At 35.1% G+C, this 21,170-nt stretch overlaps 1 protein-coding gene across 1 annotated transcript in view; it reads right to left on the bottom strand.

The window, feature by feature from the left end:
* POLR1A (RNA polymerase I subunit A) overlaps window positions 1–19,778 on the bottom strand; it is a 62,177-nt gene extending 42,399 nt beyond the window's left edge. Inside the window, exons 1-14 of the mRNA XM_015831503.1 lie at window positions 19,622–19,778; window positions 17,596–17,800; window positions 17,231–17,380; window positions 17,055–17,162; window positions 16,272–16,357; window positions 16,060–16,169; window positions 14,678–14,764; window positions 12,448–12,550; window positions 12,184–12,346; window positions 11,676–11,849; window positions 10,032–10,154; window positions 7,306–7,533; window positions 3,578–3,832; window positions 399–590 (exon numbers count right to left, since the gene is read on the bottom strand). Of these exons, the coding sequence (XP_015686989.1) occupies window positions 399–590; window positions 3,578–3,832; window positions 7,306–7,533; window positions 10,032–10,154; window positions 11,676–11,849; window positions 12,184–12,346; window positions 12,448–12,550; window positions 14,678–14,764; window positions 16,060–16,169; window positions 16,272–16,357; window positions 17,055–17,162; window positions 17,231–17,380; window positions 17,596–17,800; window positions 19,622–19,695 (2,058 nt within the window). The 5' untranslated portion in view covers window positions 19,696–19,778. The remainder of the gene's footprint in view (window positions 1–398; window positions 591–3,577; window positions 3,833–7,305; window positions 7,534–10,031; window positions 10,155–11,675; window positions 11,850–12,183; window positions 12,347–12,447; window positions 12,551–14,677; window positions 14,765–16,059; window positions 16,170–16,271; window positions 16,358–17,054; window positions 17,163–17,230; window positions 17,381–17,595; window positions 17,801–19,621) is intronic.
* Window positions 19,779–21,170: the final 1,392 nt, after the last annotated feature.

Below are 21,170 nucleotides of genomic sequence, written 5' to 3'. Positions count from 1 at the left end.
AGAGAATAATTTTGTGGCTGATTTGAGTCACAACTGTTAGGGAAAAAGAATGATGGAAATTCTCCAGACTTTTATCTGCATATTATTAGATTCATAAATATTAAATTACACCAGAAAACTTGCAGTTATTTGGGTAATCTTTCAAGTTGCCTAATTTTGTTTTTCAAGTAACCAACATAGCTGTTACATTTTTTCATAAAATTAAGTCATTGCTGTTACATTTTTTCATAAAATTAAGAAATATATCCAAGAGTCAAGATTGAAATGTAACCACACCGATACAAAACACATACAAAAGAATGAACTCTTTTGTACTTGGAAATAAATACTAGGTTTTGTTGACTGGGTAGGCAGCATTGTATTTGTATTTAAAAAAAACAAGATATTTTTTAACTTACCTGCTTTCCTGTCCATAAGCATCGTGGCTTTACAATAGCTGGAGATAGCAGCTTTACTTTTCCCTTTTTGTCCATCAGCCCTTGATACACCAGCTCAACATACTGTTCTCTAGTGAAGAAACAGCCTCGAGTGGTCATGCTAGTACCAGACACCATATGGTCTTGAATCAATCCTGCCAATGGTTTCCCATCCTGAGGAATCAAATAATACATTAGTAGGTCAGTAATGGGAGTAAAACAAGTTCTTGGAGGAGTGGGAGAATATTAGCAATTTAGCATTAGTATTACATTTTTGGCTCCTAAAAACGAAGAGAATATTGTCTGTGAATGGTGACTCAATATGTTGATTCACTGTTGCATGCTGAAAACTCTTGAGCATGGAGCAAAGTATGGAGCATACTCCATTTCTTTGTTGGGATAAGCTATGTACTGAGTATTATGGATAATTTCAGATTACTCAAGGGACTGTTTTTTATCTAAGTTTACATTTTTTTCTAGCATAAAGAAAGTTGCTATTTTTTGCAAGGTAGCTGCTACCCCTCACCTAATGCCAGCTGCATTCCATAATGGTCTGATTGTTAAGTACTTATTGAAGGCTACCAAGTAAGAACTCTGACTTTTTGGTAGTTGAAACAAAAACAAAAGGAGTAAAGATAGAAGCTGCTACTGCAATTTGTTTCGTTGTGATGTTTTTGTTTTGTTTGGGGTTTTTTTTGGTGTTGTTAAACAAACTGGAGAATGCAAGACTTTTCATACCACTGAAATTGCAACTGCCTTTTCTTTCTCCAACTATACAGACGTTTTTATTATCTACTAGTTTTTATTTTTCAGGGCCTTCAATATATATATTTGCATGCCCCACAAGATTCAGTTTTATGCCTAACCTGTTTTTTAGTGACTCTCACAAAAAGTGTGATACATTCAGTTTGTTTTTTACATAGCATAAACAAAACTAATGTAGGATTTAAAAGGTTTTAATGATTTTAATTTAACACCCAGTTTTAATGCGGACTTTAAATTTTACTGTGATCTTAATTTCATCACAGAAAGAGTGTAAAGTGCAAGGCAAGATGTGCAGTCCCCATAGAGAAGGATAGAACTACATGATAAGTTTTAATGGACTTTGAGGAAATAGTCTTCATAGCAATTTAATTTTCATATTTAGGCTCCTATAATTATTATTTAGCTCAATTTATTATATTCTTATTCTTTTCTTTCTGCCTCACAGCAAAGTGATGGTTCTGCTAAACACTGTGTTCCTGTTATTAATTGAGGTCTATTTATAATTGCTAAAGTGGAGGATGCAACAGTCACTGAGCTGGCTCTCTATCAATAACTTTTATTTAATGTTAGACTACTCCATAATTCTATCTGGAGAGTCTTTCTATCCTACAGAGGGAATAAATTGGATTCTGTATTTAAAACAAGCTTCATAGGAGGTACTCTGAAAACTACCCCAACACATAAACCACTCAGCTTCAATCACTAAAGAGCAACTACTCTTGTATATTGAGCCTACACCCACCAAACTTTATACAGGATGGAAACAAAGGACAATGTTGCTAGGACACAATTGTGTACAAGTGTTTTGTTGTTATGACAAAAATGCATGTCTTTTCCTACCTTCAAATGAAAATGGCACACAAATAATAGAGCTCAGCTATGTACAAACTTCTCTGTACTTACTAAAGGGATGATATTTGTTGTGTGAAAATTATTCCACTTTCCAGCCCATGCCTCACGGGCCCCTGTGCAATTGGGTATTTAACCTCATTTCATACAGTACCAGTTGTCCAAACCCACACTCATCACAAGCCCAACCGAATGCACAGAAACTGGTACCTCATTGAGGGCTCCTCACTATCACTGTAATTGACACATCAATTTTTGCAACCTATGCCTACCTTAAGATAAAAAGTCTCAGTACTCCATGAAATGAGCTTACCTTATGATTACCTGGGACAGGCTGGCTGCAAAATCCGGCTCTAGATTGACTAGCTCCTCTAGCTGACATTAGATCTTTTCAGAAATTGTTTCCAATCAAGTGTTAGGCTAAACTGTGTCTTTTTCAGACATATATTTTGCCCTCTAAGAGATCAAGAGAGGGAAGAACTAGGAGGAAAGCAAGTTCCTGGAGAAGTGGGAGTGTTAGCAAGATAGAAACAGAAGGAATGTGCGCTAATTCAGGCCTTGAAGACCTCTCTTCTCAATACGCTTATCAAAACTTTTATGGCAACACAACTTTATTAAGACACTAACTCTTTTAGATGATACCAACAGAAGAAGGGCAAGACAGTAACTTGAGGTTTTCTAATTATGAATGTTTATTCTTATATCATCTATTACCTATGACCATCATTTTCTCATCATTTTATCTTTCTTTCCTAAATGTACAAATGTTAAGTGTGTCCTTTTATCTGTAGTGTGCACAGAATAAATAATTACTGTAGTGAGCCTTGATTATTGGATTTCGGGTCCTGCACTTGATTCCACAGTAGGAAAATATGCAAGTTCTTCAATGGTTTAACAGATAGCTGACAGAGACTAAGGTAATATAACAGCTATGTAAACTGATTAATAAAATTTCAGCCTCTGTATTTTATACATTTTTTTCCTTTTCACTGAAAAATATTCATATTTGCCTGCCTTAAAAGTATTTACTATGTGGTAGTTAATATATGACATTTATTATCATATGACATAATAAAGATAGATCTACAGGATTTATATTTCTAAACCCATGTTATGCTATCACTTCTTCCCTTTTTCATATAGAATTTATTGGAAGGAGTCATAAAGCCACCAATATAAACATGCTAGACATGTTGGGAAAGGAAAGGAGGGAGGATGGCAAGAAGGAAGGAAGGAAGGAAGGAAGGAAGGAAGGAAGGAAGGAAGGAAGGAAGGAAGGAAGGAAGGAAGGTTCAAGGACTTTTCTTTCTTTTTTCTATGTTCAGTTGCAACTTACTGGCTCCAAGATTTGAAGAAAGAAAACACATCATGATATAATTGCTAGAGGTAACAAATTACTTCTTTGCCAAGATATAATGCATCCTGATATACTGACTCACTGTCAAAACCACCATTAACTAAATTCAAAATCACTATGTGGCTGACAAACAAATATGGAAAATGGCATCTATCATCAATGACGATTTATACTATGTTTAACAATTTACCTTAGGAACCAGATACTGTTCATCTGTACAGGCCAATACATAGGCTTCAGCTCGGCCCAGCTCATTTTGAGGAAAATGAGCATTCATCTCATCACCATCAAAATCAGCATTATAGGCTTTGCAGTTGGCATAGTGAAGCCTCAAAACTTTCTCTCCAGGCAGGATTCTTGCTCGATGGGCTTGGATAGAGGGTCTATGAAGAGTGGGTTGTCGGTTCAGCAGAAGGATATCACCATTCTTAATATGGCGGCACACCTGACAAAAATAAAGTTCAATTATATAAATATTTTCTTTCAAAGATTATTAGAAATTGCAGGGGACTAAAGAGAAAACCACACTAAGAAAAAAGCAACAAAGATAAACAGATTATTAGATAAACGTATAGCCTCCTGGATATACTGGTATTACAAATCCCAACAAATGGAAGGTTGAAATAGAACTGTAATTTATAGTTCAAGGTAGTGTTACTTATCTAGGCACCTCCAAGGTCTTTGAGAAAAATCTTTAGGGCCTTATTATTCCAGCATAAAAGCCAGGTAAAAACCTGTAATACAAAGGGTTTTCATTTCATTAAGGTGAAATTCTAGTTATATAAACTCTCTTTTCTAAAGAGTCCCTGTTCAGCACTGATTATGACATTTTTTATGCTGGGGTATAAGACAGGACTTCCTCCTCATTCTAATTTTTGAAAGAATAAACTGATTTCCTTGTGGCTAGATAATCATCTGCTTCCCCTAATTCTGCTTCAATGCTAAGAAACTGAGAGTAAGCAAGCTGAATACAAATTCTTTAGCATGGCTTTATTTCAACTTGTCCTGAAAACAATGACATGCCTTACTTATCATGGACTGGAAAGATTATGAAGAGCTAATTAATGGAGGAAATACACGGGAAGGATTGCCTGAGTAATTTTCTTTCCCTTTCCTCCTAAAAAGAATCTCCTCCCTTTTAAACCATCTCAAAATCAAAAGATTAATAGTGGCATGCAAGAAAAAAAACATTTGAGGACAGAAAATATGGAACTGACTACATCTCGTTTTCAAATCAGCAAGATAATGTTTTAAGTCCTCAAAGTGTTTGAGAATTTATTCTGGCCCAGGTACAAATGTGTTCCAGGTACACATGTGAATTAGAGAACACACACACAGTTTTCAATGTTTCTCTTATATGTAACTATAGAAATTTCAATTGAAGAAAATACTAAATTTTCAGTGAATATCACTTACTGATATAAGACATTCTATCATATTATTACTCAAATATATATTGCTAAAATTTATAATTCATTTTCTAAAAACTATTGAAAATGTAAAATGAAAAATGTATATTTTTTTCCATATTTGGTAGCAAAGCCTAACAATTATAATAGAATGAAACATTCTAAAAGTTGAATTCTCTTCCTAAATTGCCATTTTCTATTCAATATTACTAACTCTTACATTCCTACAAAGTATACTAGACTAGCTTTAATTATTGAATACTCTATAGTTGTCACTGAAAGCAGTATACCACTGTTTTTTAGCTGTGCTGCATAATGTCTAAAATAAGCTTATACATAAAAACTACATTTGATACAGAATTTAACATGGAAATGGTTATTTGGGCTTACAATACAATGAAAACGTGGGTTTCTCCTATTACAAAGTTTTAACATTTAAGTCTTGGATGATCTGATTTATTTAGATAGAATTTATTGTTAATGTTCTCCTTTGATTTATGATTCATATTGTATGATCACTATTGTTGAAACTTAAAGATTAATTGAATGTTAACAATGGTATATATTTTTAAATGACATAATTTTATTTTTATTAAATTTCTACGCCACCTATCTCCCCTACAAGATGACTTTGGGTAGCTTTACAAATTATTGAAACAGGTGAAAAATAATTAAAAGATTAAAACAAACATTAAAATATAATTTAAAACTATGCTAAATAACACAAGTAAATCGATTATTATTCTGAAAATTTGTACTTAATTTATTCTATTTTATTCATTTTATGATACAAGTAAGCCTTATATATACATATTTTTGCTTTTTCTTACCTTTTTTATTTTGTTACTTTTCTGATTCGGTTTTTCTTTTTTTAAAAAAAGTTTAATAATAATTTTAAAGCAAACCATTTTCAATGTTTCTTCATAAAGGAGGTTGTTGGAAATGTGAAGGCCATCAGTTAATTTTTTGCAGGCATTTTGAGAGCTTTCTCTCTCTTTTAATCTCTATTTAACTGTATCTTTCATCTATACTATATATTAGATTGGGTTCGAAGATAATGTTATGCCAATATAAATATACCTTATGTCTTAAGTTGATTCAAATTCTGGGCCCAAAGAAGATGGCCAACATTCTCAATATTTGAGAACTCCACTGGCAAGTCAGCTACAGCACCAAGCTGCTCATAAGATAAAGCAGATATGTAGCAGGGAGGCTGGTACAATAACAACAAACCCCCCTGGCTCCTAAGGCCCAATTTCAGAAACAGGCTCTCACATCTAAAAATGGGAGAATGGCCTTGGATGAAAATATTAACTCTAGTACACTGATCCAGCATTATGGAAAGCTCTCCCTTCACACTCTGTGATGAGAGTTCTCCCTTCACACTCAAATAAGTTTGGGTCATGCATATTAAGTTGACCTTCTCAATAAGATAACAGACCAGACAAACCTTAAAATATTAAAAAGACACTTAGCCTATCTTCTTGCTGTAAGACAGACTCATGAATCTACCAGTCCATGAAGCAAACTCCACCATCCAGGGTGCAATGCACCATTAGCTGGGATTTGGGAATTCAAAACCTCTCTTGTGCATAAACATTTTATATGGCTTTACAGTAACATTGTCCTATCAGGGAGATTCCCCCCCCTCCCCGATGCCCAACCCTCATGATTAGACAGCCAAGCCCACAGATATGCTAAGCCTATCCTATCCTGTACAGTTAGGTTTGCTGAAGGTATAGCACAATAAGGGAGAAGCAAGGGAGAATCCATGGAACCCCAAGATACCTGCCTCTCTTGCTTTTATATCACTAGATGCTATAATATAGCCTGAACCAGTGACATGTCCAAATTAAGATACTAACTACATTAATCAGAATGTCTAAGGCAAATAGCTAAGAGAATATATATAGTCCTTGACTTATGACAATTGAGCCCAAAATTTCTGTTGCTAAGTGAGACAATTGTTAAGTGAATTTTGTCCCATTTTATGACTTTTCTTGCCACAGTTATTTAGTGAATCCCTTCACTTGTTAAGTTAGTAACACAGTTGTTAAGTGAACCTGGCTTCCCCATTGACTTTGCTTGTAAAAAGGTCACATAAAGTGATTATATGAGTCCAGGACATTGCAACTGTCATAAATATGAGTTAAGTGCCAAGTGTCTGAATTTTGATCATGTGACCATGGGGACACTTGCAACTGTTGTGTGAAAAAAGAGTCAAGTCACTTTTTTCAGTGCCATTGTAACTCTGAACGGTCACTATATGAAATCTTGTAAGTCAAGGACTACCTATAATCTCAATATAGCAGGGGTGTCAAACTGCCATCCCGCGGGCCGGATGCGCCGGCAATGGCAAAACAGTCCCGATATGTCACGCGACGTCATGTGATATCGCATGTTTGACACGTCTACAATATAGGATTGGGTTGGCAGCATCTCTACCAAACACATGCTATATATACCTTGATACAAATAATACAGATGACTAGATTTGGACGCCACTCACAATTTTTATCCCTGGTTTTGGTGCTCCAGTGGAAGGGGTTAAGAGTTGCTTAGCTATGGCTTCCCTCTGAGTCTGGCTAGTTGTACTCAATATTGTGCGAGATCCATCTTCATTGATAATCATGGAAGCCCCAGGATGCTCATTTGGCCCATTTATAACTGCTTGCCTCAATTCTTGGACATTCCAAGGAGTGACAGGTTGAGGATAGGTCAATCTGGTAGCAAATACCTGCAAGAGAAGAGGCAAAAAAGAAAATATTGTGTACATTGTCATCACTCTAGGAATATTCCTTTAATCTTTCTCTCTTGTAGGAATCACTTCCACTGTCTAGATTCCATATTATTAACTCTCATAAACCTCTGACTCTCATGCATAACTGACATAACATCTAAAACATCTAAATATGGACTTCCGCTTCCGGTTCGCGGCAACTCCGGTCGTATGAAGAGACTTGTCTCTTCACCGGCTGTTTTTTCTTTGCCGGTAGACCCCATAGTGGGTTGAAAATCGCCCTGAAGGGGCGACCACCGATGAGGCTTGTTGGTGACTGCAGGAGTGCGGCAGCTTCTTCCATGGCTCCAGCTAACTCCTTAGGGCCGATGGAGCAAAGATCGTGCTACAAGATGGCCAATCATCTAGCTGCACCAGCCGAAAGTCACAGGAACATCTAAGCATGAAAGACCCACCGCGGATGATTCGGGTCAGACCCTCCCTTCTCCTCTCTTCACCCTATTTTTCTCTCTGCCTGTAAAAGCCTTTTTGGAATCATTTCCCTGTCTTGAGAGAGCGGTGTTTGCTTGCGTGGGAAGAAATGCGCTGAACAAAAGGACAGAATAGTTAATTTTAATGACTATACCTTACTTTTATTTACCTTGGGGTACAGAAAAAACTTTTTTATAGAGCTTTATCTTGATTTTATACTTAAAGAATATTTCTTTTTCCACTTTTTCTTTTTTTAAGGAAAGAGAGAAAAAGGAAAAAAAATGGTGTTTGGGAAAGATTTTGTAATTCACTGAGGACATCTTGTGGCGAACATTTAATATTGCAACTGCCTGTTTTTGTCTGGAGATGAGGTTGGCTTGACCTTCAAACTATTACAGATGGGAAAAGATAAAGAAGCTGATGCAGCAGTTAGAAATTGTGGGGTGGACAATGTTTAATTTCTAGTAAATATAGCCCCCACTAAAAGATAAAAAGGACTGTCTTCAATTATTATTGAAATGGAGAAACCTTACTTACAATTAAATTGTAAGCTTATATTGGGAAAAAATTACGAAGCCACTGAGCAAGTATGCGCTAAAATAAAAGAGATTACTACAGAAATAAGAGCCAGAAACCTTACTCCAAACCTACAAACTGATTCCCAGACTTCAACTGACTGTTCTATGAACCAAAATATACCAGAAGAGGAACTAACCGAGATTAAAGAGGAATTTATATTGCCTTATAAGCATCCCACTCACATCCTTGAGGATCAAAAGAACCAAATATTGAGACTTATTTAAAGCAACGAGGATCTAACGACAAAGGAGCCAGGCCCCTAACACAGAGGATGGGATGTCTTCTACTGACCCAAATGACATCACAAGCAATAAAGGGAGATCTATCTGCTGAAATAGAGGCTTTGTTATGGAAACCGGCCTGGCACAAAAAGAAAGCCAGAATAAGACTAAAAAGAGAAACTTAAAACCATATCTAATGGATTAAAAAGGCCTTGTGGAAATATGGATTGACTTAAGGTTTAAGATTTAGAGTTAGAAGCGAGAGAAAAATTGGTGATTACTAGTTAAATAGAGTAAGAATGTATCTTTTGGAATAACATGTTTATTTGTATGAAAATTATTTTGTAATGGAATGAGAATAAGAAAATGGAAGAAGTTTTAGAGATCTGGATTGATTTAACAATTAATTGAGCATGTTAAGTTAATAAGATGATGCTTTGTGTAACAATAAGCATGTTTTTAGACATGATATCTGGATGAGATTTGAATTCTTCCTAATGGACTGAAATGATTTAATGTTTTGTATTATTTTGCTTCCTATAGAGATAGATTGAATGATGGATTGTATATGTATAGGGTAGAGTAATATTTTATTTTAATCAGGATAACTATTTTGTAGTGGAAGAAGAAATAAGAGAGATTTTTGATAAAATTAATGACTCATGAGATTAAAAACTAGAATACATTTGGAAGGGGTACCCAAAGTGATAATATGTTTAGTTAAGATTAAATTGGACTATGGTAACTAAATTAACAAAGTTTGAAAACAGGATTAGGATTTATAGAAATCTAATGTAGAAATGGATCATTTTAAATATATTATACTATTTGAGGAAAATAGAGAGGGAATATTTAATGTAGTTACTTGAGTTATTCATATATGATTTTGTTTTTGGATGTTTTGACTATCCCATCACCACGGTGTGTCTCGAGCACTTTTGTTGTAAAAGTTAAAAAACCAATACAATTTGTTTTAAAACATCTAAATATGGTAACTGCACTCAGCTGTACTCATTTCTGGTTGTGGCCATCCATCTTTCTATATTTTCTTCTTTTGTCTGCATTTCTCTCAACATTTTATCATTTTTTTAATATTCCTGGCAATAGTTTGCAAATAGGGGAGACACTTTTGGGGAGACAATGAACAGATAGCCTTAAGATAAAATAATATTCTTAATAATAGGAATATATAATAAAAAATAATAGGAAATAATGTTTCCTTACCATAGGAATGCCAATTTCATTGGTCTGAATGTACATGTCAGGGCAAATGACTGATCGGGCAGCATAATCCACTCTCTTTCCCATCATATGTTTACGAAACAGGCCATTCTTTTTTTCAAGTATCTTTCATCATAAATTTAGCAACAAGGACAGCAAGAAAGATACAAACATAAATAGATTCATGTCACTTTGAAGATTCTGAAAAATTACCTTTCTAGTAGCAAGATCCGGAGAAATGCTTTTAAACTTTATTTTCAAGTACATGAGACTGCAGGAGGAAATTATCAGATTTGAGGATAAAATAAAAATTAGTTATCAATGTTATTCACATGTGTGCTTTGTGGAAATTCTGTGAGAGATAAGACTGATGAAAGCTAACACAATTCTGATAAGTCAGTAATTCTGTGGCTATTTTAGTGTGCTCTATTTGGAATGTCTTTTCGTGAGAAAATTGACAGGTCTTTTGGATGCCAAAAATGTGACTTCTGGAGTTCAAGGGCAAACTCCCACTTTTCCCTTTGATTAGTTGAAAATCATTAATAAATGGTTGGCTTTCTCTTGCAAGAAATCAGTAATCTGATCTTTGATCAGTTTAATTACAGGAAAAGTCCTCTCCTGCCTTTTCCATTAGCCAGCTAATCAAAAATCAGTCACTAGAGAGGATGTTTCCTTACTTTTCCCTTCCTACATAAATCCAGCTCATATTATCTCAGGGATAGGAAGGGAGTTGAGAAAATCTCTATGTATGCTCAGTATATGTGGGAAAATGCAAATAATATGTGTCTTTTTGCAAGAGCAGTATGCATAGGTGCGCACATTGTGTCTAACCAACAACAAATGTGACCCTTGGGACAAAATATTCATCCTTTCCTTCTCTAAACTCCAATCTTAACATTAGAAACCCTGATGTAAATCATCTGTCATAAGTTGCTTTGTTATTTTAGGCTGATGTGATAATAGTAGTTGTTCTCAATTAGAAATAGCTTAGCAATAGGAACTTCTATTTCAGAACCATCCCAAATCAACTAATGTAAAGTACTGCATATGGAAACATTTTTGAAGAATATGTAACTCAGTGAATTGAGAATACAGATGCTACTTCATTTTAACCAGTTAGATAATAAAACTATATCACTAGCTTTAGATTCAATTTCTAAGTTCAAAGTACTTGATTATTAAATACCGCAATGGCTTGGATTTGGATATCTAAAACAAGGCTAGATCCCAAATTAATCTACTCATGTCAGTACAAAAGGCAATTCTTTGGATGCTTTTATATGATTATGATTAGAGAGACTACAAAAATGTAGTTCATTATGATTACTAAGAGAACCTTTTCCAGTGCTACACTACTTACAAAAATTCTGTAGATTGACTCTTCTAATAATTTTTCAATTTCATAATATTTTTGTCATTTAAAAGTTCTATGTTAAATTAACTGCTACTCCTTTTTGTTTCCTAACATAATTTGTTTGCTGCATTGTGCATTTGCTATATTGTATATTTCTACACTTACATGACAACCTTGGAAGTATTTTTCTAAAGAATAATGTGCAAATTCAAATAATATACTGTATAAGTATATTTAAAAATATTTCATATTCTCCCTTCATTAATAATTTTAAATATCTCTAGAAATCTCACCTGACGTACACCAGGGTATTTTTCAGATATTAGTTTATCCATGTCACTATCAAACAAAATATTAACATGGCTTTGAAGACGAATCCAACTGTTATAAAGCTTATCTGCAGTAGTCTGTCCAGGAATTGTTGCCAAGAGAGAATGGTCTAGAGGTTCCAAGGGCTGGTCTATCATCTGTAGAACAAAAAATTAAAATTTTAACAAGAAAAAATCCAGTTTAAAAATACTTTATACACACAGAGCCTAATTAAAAAAAGAGGGGAAAGGATTCATAGCCTTGAATCTACAAAGAGAAGGGTGTAAAAAATGGCTGAAAAATTTCTGCAAGATCTTTTTGCTTAAAGATGAAAAACTAAGGACCAAGTTTGGAAACTGAGGATCAGTGTTTGAAATAACATTATTACTTTTTCAAATATTCAGAAGGCTGGCTAAAGTCTAAAAATTTTACAAAATTACTTCAACTAAAGAGGGGTATTTTTTTAATCTTGAAGCACTGAAGCAATCTTACTGTCTTGAGATCTCCATTTTCTATCTGTAACGACTGACTTTGTTCTTGAGCAATGAAAGCCAGAAGTTTCCGAATGAGGAGAGCATCCTTCATAACAGCTTGTAAATTCACTGTTTGGCCATTTGCAAACATCTGATCTCCAATACAATTCACCGGACGATATCTATAGATCAGATTACATTGGTTATGTTTAGAAAATGTTATTAGTAAATAGGGCATCACAAATGTAGCTATTAGAGTAAAAATGCAAAATAATAATATTACCTGGAAGGTGGTACAACAAGTTTATTTAGGAAAAACATTTCAGGATTGAAAGTTAAATCACCAGTGACTGTCATCCCAGAGAAAAGCTTGCAAAGGAAAAACCCTGAAAATGGAAAGAACTGAAATAAGCAAGATGCAGCTATGACTGCTGTATTTCTCTAGAAACTTTTTATTTGGTTTACATGTCAGAAGCCAAATGTTACTATACATACTTATTTGTGTCTATCTATTTAGATTCTCTTTTCTCTTTTTTATTTCTGTTTTATTTGCTGGTAAAAACTGCATGAATTTTAAAAAATGAAATTTAAGTCAAACATTAGTACAAAACTAAAATATATTTCAGGATGTAGAAGTAGTCCTCAACTTACAACAGTTCATTTAGTGACCATTCAAAGTTACAACAGCACTGAAAAAAGTGACTTATGACTGTTTTTCATACTTACAACCATTGTAGCATTCCCACGACCCCGTGATCAATATTCCGATGCTTGGCAACTGACTTAAATTTATGACAGTTGCAGTATTCCGAGGGTCATGTTATCATGTGAAATTCTGACAAACAATGTCAATGGAGAAGCCAGATTGACTTAACAATTGTGTATTGTTGTTACTAACTTAACAACTGCAGTGATTCACTTAACAACTGTGGCAAGAAAGGTAATAAAATGGGGCAAAATTCACTTGACAAATATCTTGTTTAGCCACAGAAATTTTGGGCTCAATTGTGGGCATAAATTGAGCACTACCTGTAGTTTCTTAAATACTCATATGTCACTGCCTGCGAAACTAAGATCTTACACATACAGTAATACAAATTATTTTTGTCTTTCATTAATCTTTTAGTAAGACTTCTAAATGTAGTCCTGCTATGAGCCAAAGAGAAAGGAGATATCTCAAGTAGTAGAATTTAAGCTCTATTGAAACAACAGTTACCAACTAGGCATGATTTAGTATGTTCTTAGGTGAAAATGTATACAAATTTTGCAAGAACTGTATTCAACATGTTTGCATAGCTCTCATTTATTTCAATGATTCCAGCTGAGAAAAACATCCTCTAGATTGTAGTCATGATAGAGTTCAATTTTGCATTCTTAGTATTAATATGCACACTAATATGCATTGATTAGCAAAGACCCATCTAAAGATTTCATAGATGTATTCTGCCTCTAGACTAACTCAGTGCTGGATGTTATTTATAAAACACTTCATAGTTCAGGATCTAAATATTGCTGGGGTTGTCTTTTCTCAGCAGTATCTGTCCATCTACTGGAATGAGGGAAGTTTCCCTCTAGGTCAGGGGTGTTAAACTGCCGGCCCATGGGCCGGACGCATCATGTGGAAGCCGCGCCCACTCCATTGCCGGCAACGGCAAAACACTCCCGATAAGTCACACGATGTCATGTGACATCACGAGTTTGACATGTCTGCTCTAGGTCCTGGCATCTATGTCAAAACTCAACATCCCTCTCTCAACAGAGGGGGAGGGATATGACATCATCTATTTTCAGTTTACAACCCAGTCCTTTCAACAGTTCCAAAAAGGCTCCACATCCATTTGCACTACTCAGGTGATCCTGATGACACAGATAAAGCCTCCAAGAGAGGTTTGGACTCTCTAAAAGAATGCAAATGACCAGCTGTCTGCAAGGAGTAAAAATCTTTCCGTTCCCCACCATCCAGTCAGAGCTGAAGGAAGCTTCTTGGTTGAGAAGTGAAACATCTTCAAAGAAAAACAAGGAAGTCCAGTTGACTCATGAAAAAGCATCTTTGCAACAACTATGACCTGGATAACTAAGAATCTCCATAGACATTTATCTCCTTTTCTAAAACATCATTCTCCCAATATCAGACAAGCTCTGATTCTGTTAGCCATTAAGACCTAAGCTTTTTCAGTGGGCTTTGAGAGCTGAATGAGTCATTTTAGCTTCTCCTGATGTGGATGTTGCTGTGATTATTCCTAGGGAATGGGATGTTGCTGATTATAAAGTTATTTTATTAAGTTGTCATTTTATGTTTATACTTTGCATTTTAGTTTTAGTTTAGTTATATTTTAGTTTTAATTTTATAATGATGAGATCTATGAGCCACTCAGAATAATGCAATTGAAACAGCATGTAAAGTTAGTAAAGTAAAATAGGTCAGCCACCATAGCTTTCAGCATATATTTTTTTTTGGTAAATTGAAAAAAGATATTAATTCTTAAAAGCAGCAAGCTGTTTTATTCACTTACCCTCATTCTTCCACAAAACTTCAATGTGTTGTTTGGCAGTCAAAGGTGTCATGTAGCCTCGTTTTCCCAGCTGAGTTTCATCTATAGCTAAGAAGTTTGAATTATTTTATGTTTTGAGGTACTTGAAACAATTTCTGCATTTACTTTTCTCCAGGTATTTTTCAGTCAGTAGACAACTGCCATCTTATATTATGCTACATTTTCAATTAATTGTGATTATTTATTGTGAATAAATGACAGTTATCTGGATTTGTGCAACATGATAATCCAAAGAGAATAGTTCATATGCTGTGTCAAATAAGAACTGGATAATTCACATTATGGGTTTACATGATTTGCAATTAAATGTACTTTCCTTACATAGAAAAGTTTCTAAATTCATGAATAATTGTTGGATCGATTAAAATTTGGCTATATTCAGACATTATTTATGCTGCTTAGAGTACTTGCTTTGGTTGTGAAATATGATGTCTGCTGCTTGTACCTGTCCTGTTTGGTTGCTGTACCAAACTAGACAGTCTGTACCTGTCTGGTTTGGTGCAACAACCAAACAGGTCAGGTGCAGATTCCAATGCATATTTAAGACTGCAAAGAACAACCACAACCAGCCTTCCTTTCATAGATGATCTTATATTGCAAGGGTCAGAAGGAGGGCTGAGAAGATATTTGCAGACCCCCCACATCTTGGACATAAACTGTTTCAGCCCCCACCCCTCTTGGGATGCCGCTACAGAGTATTGCAGACCAAAACAACTAGACACAGGAACAGTTTTTTTCCCCTTTGGGCCATTGCTCTGCTGGACCCCTAATTCTCACAATTCTGTTTAATGTCTATATCATATAGTATGGCTGTAGTGTTATTATTTATACATTATATTCTTTGCTTTCCCTTCTTATTGGTATTATGATGATTATCATTATTCTGTTGCCTTGCATGTACACTGAGAACTTCTGCACGTACACTGAGACTAATTCCTTGTATCTATAATCACACTTGGTCAAATGAAGTATTCAATTTAATTCAAATATGGCATATGAGTGAGAAGACCCACTCAAGCTAATTTTAGTGAAGACTGGAAATCTATGGGATTTGGGACTAGCTTTAATTCCATTGAAGTTAATGTGTTCACTCACTCTTAAATTTGAGAAAGCCCTGATACAATTGTGTCTTGAAATAGTTTATAAATTCACCTTTTATGAAAGTGTCCATAATTTTCAATTAATTTTTAACCCAGACACAGAAAGCAAATTTGAAAAGTCTGAAAGTTGTACCTACATCTACATATTATATTCTACAACTGTTTGTTCTAGTGTGACAAAAATATTTCTCAATAACAACTTTTGCATCTATATGTGTGTAATATACAATAAAATACACATACTTGCTACTTCCTCCACTACTTTCTGTTTGCCTGACTTCTGAGTTACAACAGTGGGATAAGTTACAGTCAGCTTGCTGTTATGTTCTTTACGAATAAGTGATCTTCCTGCTCTTGAAGATGGAGGGGAGGGAAAAAGGAACATTAACCCAACGTGAAGACAAATCCTAATAGTTTTTAAACTTGGGATAAAGGAAGTAGGAATAAAAACTTACTTGCAGTTTGGACATTTCTTTGAGGTCATGTGTAATTTCCAAAATTGAGAGATAAGTTTACTTCTACATTCACATACATTTTTTACCTACACCAAGAATGAAAAGCAAAGTTCTAGAAATTATACTGTAAATGAAACACAAATTTAAATATAGTCGATTGTGAGCATTAACAAGAACAAATGTAATTTAATTCACTCTGTAGTGAGTTAAGAAGCCTCCAATGTCACCACAAGCATTTGTTATATTATCCATGAATACATTAAAGAGAACAGCAGATCTTCATCACTTACACTCTATTCAGTGTTGAAGCATTCACAAAGCTTTCAATTTAGTCTCATATAGGATTTACCTCCTATAAATTGTTCACAGCCAGAAAAATCCTGGATTCTTTTTTCCTATTATCTAGGATTTCTAGTCTAAATGTTATCTAGCAAACCATCATATGCTGCCTACATCCACTAACTAGGCAGTAATCCTCACAAATAATACACTGTTAAAGAGTTAACAGGAAGAATGAATCCAGGATTTTCAGACTGCGGACAGAAAACCCTGTTTTCTTTTCTGAGCAGCCTGCAATTATATTATATTAGTTTTGCAACAGATGAAATTAGAGAATTAACAGTTTGGCCTCAATGTATTAAAGAAAAATGTCACACATTAAGCCAGAACAAATGACGTTTCCATAAAGAACCACTGATTTTACAAGTTAATGGGAAGTGAGAGGAAGCTGTTCATTAAAAGCAGTGTAAATAACTGCATAAAATATTGATTCTTCTTACTTACATGTGCACTGTAGTCTCTAAACTGATTATTTTGGAGCATATCCTTTGTGTGGCAACTTAATACTTCTTCAATTTCAGTACCAATTGCATCTGAGCTTTCATCTAAAAACTGAGAGAATAATTACATTACAAACATATAAAATACTGTCAAAACAGATTAAGCAAAGTAAAACTTACCCTACTCAGGACTGCTTCAAGATCATGGACCTCTTGAATCAGTCCTATTTCTAGTAGCTTTAGCTGATTTAGTAATAAATGAATTGCAGCTCGTGGACATGTTAGATGGCAACAATTCAAACAGGAACCTCGCATCAGAAGGAATAATTTCTGAAAATAAGAAATTATTATTATTACTATTACTATCCTGCTAATTCACATGTGTTTAATATTGTGCCAATGTTATTTTGTTACAATATTGTAATAGAGTGGAAAGGTTATTATATATTATTATTAGTTATTAATACTTCTATTTACAAATTCTGAATGCAATGATTAATTCACTGCTACACATATATTACTTAACTATGGCTTAATATACTTACATCAAAAAAGAGAGGATTATAAACAGTGAGGGGTAGTTCTATGTGACCTAGATGACCAGGACAATTGTTGAAGTCTTGCATGCAAGTAACACAAACTTCCTTGTTGTCAAGTGGACCCAAAGCCAAATCATATAGTCCATTTGGAGATGGAGTACCCGCATTATCAAGAAAAAGAGGATTGGTTATAGACTTTATACTCAGTTTCCTAAAAGTGAAAGCAAAGAGGGAGGAAGCAAAGAAAGTGCCATGGAAATCTTAAAATCAACTACATTTCACAACAGAAAGAGTTCAACATGTATTAATTTCCTAGAAGTTTTACAGCTTTCATTATAAACTCAGAAACTTTTCATTCAGAACAGCAGAGATATCTGCTCTTTTTTAACTACTTAAAGAAAAGAAAGTATCATATCTTACAAACTTTTACGTTACAGTATGTTTACAGGGGATTTGTTGCATAGAACTGTCCTATAACTGGGTATATGACTATCAACTCAAAGCATATATTAAGAAAACAATATTATGTTTTGATGCATAGAAAACCAAATCAAATTCAACAGTCCCAAAACAGCTTAACTGGATTGCTAGAAAGTATACAATTTAATATTCTCTTTACACATTTTCACCAGAATTGCTTAATACTATCTGTCTCTGCTCACACTTTTGAAGACACAGAAACCTCTTCCTTAGCTATGATGCCATCTGAGTTCTGTACTATATACCAGTTTGAAACCAGACTAAAAAGAGTTTAGATAATCCATATCTTCCAGGACTATAACCCAATCACCTTCTCAACAACATTCACTGGAAGGAGAAGGTCTGAGATTAGTTCCGGAACAGTTGGGTCCAGTGAAGGTTTCTTGAGGATGGGGTATATCACTTCTTCAAAGAACTGCCTCAAAGCAGCATATACTACCATATGGACCAAAATCCAGGTCTCCTTTCAGATGCCTTTATCACCCAGACAGACATAGATCTAAGACAGAGGTGACCAAATTCATCAGTGTAATCATATTTTTACCAAGAAAACCATATGGATAATGGTAAAACAATTGATGAGGTAGTGCTGCATTATGGGCCCCTTGGATCAGATGGGATATGCTATAGAGGAAGAACTGAAAATCTTTTGGAATACTAATGGTATTTATGATGTGACTAGATTAAAACCTACAGCAGGGGTTGTCAAATGTGGCCCTTTTATGACTTGTGGACTTCAACTTCAGTGTGCCTGGCTGAGGAATTCTGGGAGTTGAAGTCCACAAGTCATAAAAGGGCCAAGTTTGAAGACCCCTGACCTATAGGATATCTAGTTGCTGATGTTCCATGCAAGAAAATCTAAAGCTGTAAAGATAAAATTACAGTAGGAATATAATGTAAGAAGCATGAACATGCAAAAATTGAAAATAGTTTAAAATAAAATGAACCAATGGACATTTTAGTATCAGCAAATGAAGTGGCTGGAATTGGGCACTTTCAATCAAGACATGATAGTTTATTACAGTACTTGGGACATGAAAAACAAAAGAAGCAACAGTACTGATTTCATATTTGGTGCAATCGGTCAATGACTGAATATCAATTAAACTTTGCAAAAATGGCCCTTTAGTATAATAATTGTCCAGGTTTATATTCCAACCACTGATGCAGAAGACTGATATGCTTTATGATCAAACTAAAAACGTCATGAACTGTCCTCTACAAACAGGAAGCGAGGGTCTCCCCAGCATTTTCGGATATTTATGTTGCACTTTAGCCACAGAATACCACGGTATATAACAACAACAACAACAACAATAGGATCTGTAAACCAACATACAGTGAGGCATCACACTGGAGAAGACTCTAGAACACTGAAATTCGGATAACAGCTGGGTTTGTCGTCAGAAAAGCAACAAAATATTTTGGCAAAGGCCGACAGATATAACAGGCGGCCTCATTAATTAAATTCCCCCAATGTGGGCGGACTTCGAAGAAACCAACGTCTGATTGCTGCCTCAAGCAATATGTCCTCCCTGCCGTCCGAATTTACCGTATCTCTGCATCCGTATACATTCCAAACGACAACCCCGTCAGGCGCCTCCACGGCAACTCCTTTGCAGCCATGAGTCCTACCAACCGATCTCGGCAATGCCGTCCAGATACCACCGAACAGAGACTTAAGAGGAGTCACTGGTGATCCGGCGCGTGTCCACAGCGTGCGCCTGGCGGTGTGGGTGATTACAACTTCCGCTTCCGGTCCCGTCCACATTCCAGCGGCGGCCGGCAGTTCCGTTATGGCGGCCTGCAGGTTGCGGCTGTGTTCGTTTCCCGCCCGAGACTTGTTGCAGAGAAGACTCGTCGTTTCGGGAGCATCTGGCTCTTTTAGGGAAGGGAGTGAGAGATACGTTGGGTTGGGACGCGAGACCAGGACTCCCACGAATGACTTGGAAAGGTGAGGCAGAAAAATGGCCAGTGAAAAGTACTGTAACGAGGTTACAGCAGTAATTTAATGCATCGGATTGCATCCATTTAATCTTTGGAATGCCCGCACTCTAGGCTGGATGGCAAATCGTTCTTAATATTAATATTTCCTCATAATTATATTTTATGGATGCTGCTATATTAGTAGGTGATCTGAAGCTTTCTAGACGTTTTGAATCACAACGTGATCCAAGAGAAGAGAATCAAAAACTTGCAGCCTAAGATTTATCTAACTTTGCTCTAAAGCAAATGCGGTTTTTTTTTGTGGGCATATATTAAAGTTCTTTTTAAAAGTTACAGTGCAAGAAACAAAAATGGCACACAATAGATACATTTCTAATTAATATTAAGTACAATTATTATTGTTCATATATTGAATAAATTTCCCCTCTTCACGTTAAAAATAATAATAAGAGCTCTTAAAAACTCAATGGTTCTTGGATATGCATAAATCCTTATAACATTTTATTTATTCAGTTTCTATAGCCTGTTACGGAATTCCGCTGCCTGTTGTAAATAATCATGCCTGAATGTTAGGAAGTGCTTCTCCACAATAAGAACAACTTATTCAGAGAAGTGGTGGGTCCCACAGCTCAATGTATTCAACACAGAATAAACTTATATTTGAGATGCTTTAATCTTGATTATTGCATTTAATAAAAGATTAAAAAAATTACTTAAAAGGCACTTATTAATATTTGTGGGTAATTGAGAATAGCTAGTATATATGCCACCTGAGAAAGATCTTTCTATGTTTCCTGATTTTCTAATAATAAATTATTGCTGAAGTCATATTTGCTAGAAGTGCTTTGGATAAATTATAAAGACTGTCTCAAAAAAGCCAAGTGTTGCGCAGATTTAGTCTCCGTAGTTCAAGAATTATGCATTATAATATAATGTATTGTTCAGCCAGCAAACCATTTTATTTATTTATTTATTTATTTATTAATTGTATTTATATCCCGCCCTTCTCCTTTCGGACTCAGGGCGGCTGACAAATGATAAAAAGCTAACATATTACACCTAATTTAAAATTTGATTAAAATGAAATATTTAAGAATGTCAAATTTAAAAGTAATTAAAACCCCTATAAAATCCCCTAGGCCAGTCCCGCTTGC

This window comes from Protobothrops mucrosquamatus, unplaced genomic scaffold (genome assembly GCF_001527695.2).
Source record: "Protobothrops mucrosquamatus isolate PMUCROS unplaced genomic scaffold, P.Mucros_1.0 scaffold_257, whole genome shotgun sequence".
Lineage (NCBI taxonomy): Eukaryota > Metazoa > Chordata > Lepidosauria > Squamata > Viperidae > Protobothrops > Protobothrops mucrosquamatus.
The sequence above is the reverse complement of the archived record's forward strand: the minus strand, read 5'-3'. Positions and strand labels throughout refer to the sequence as shown.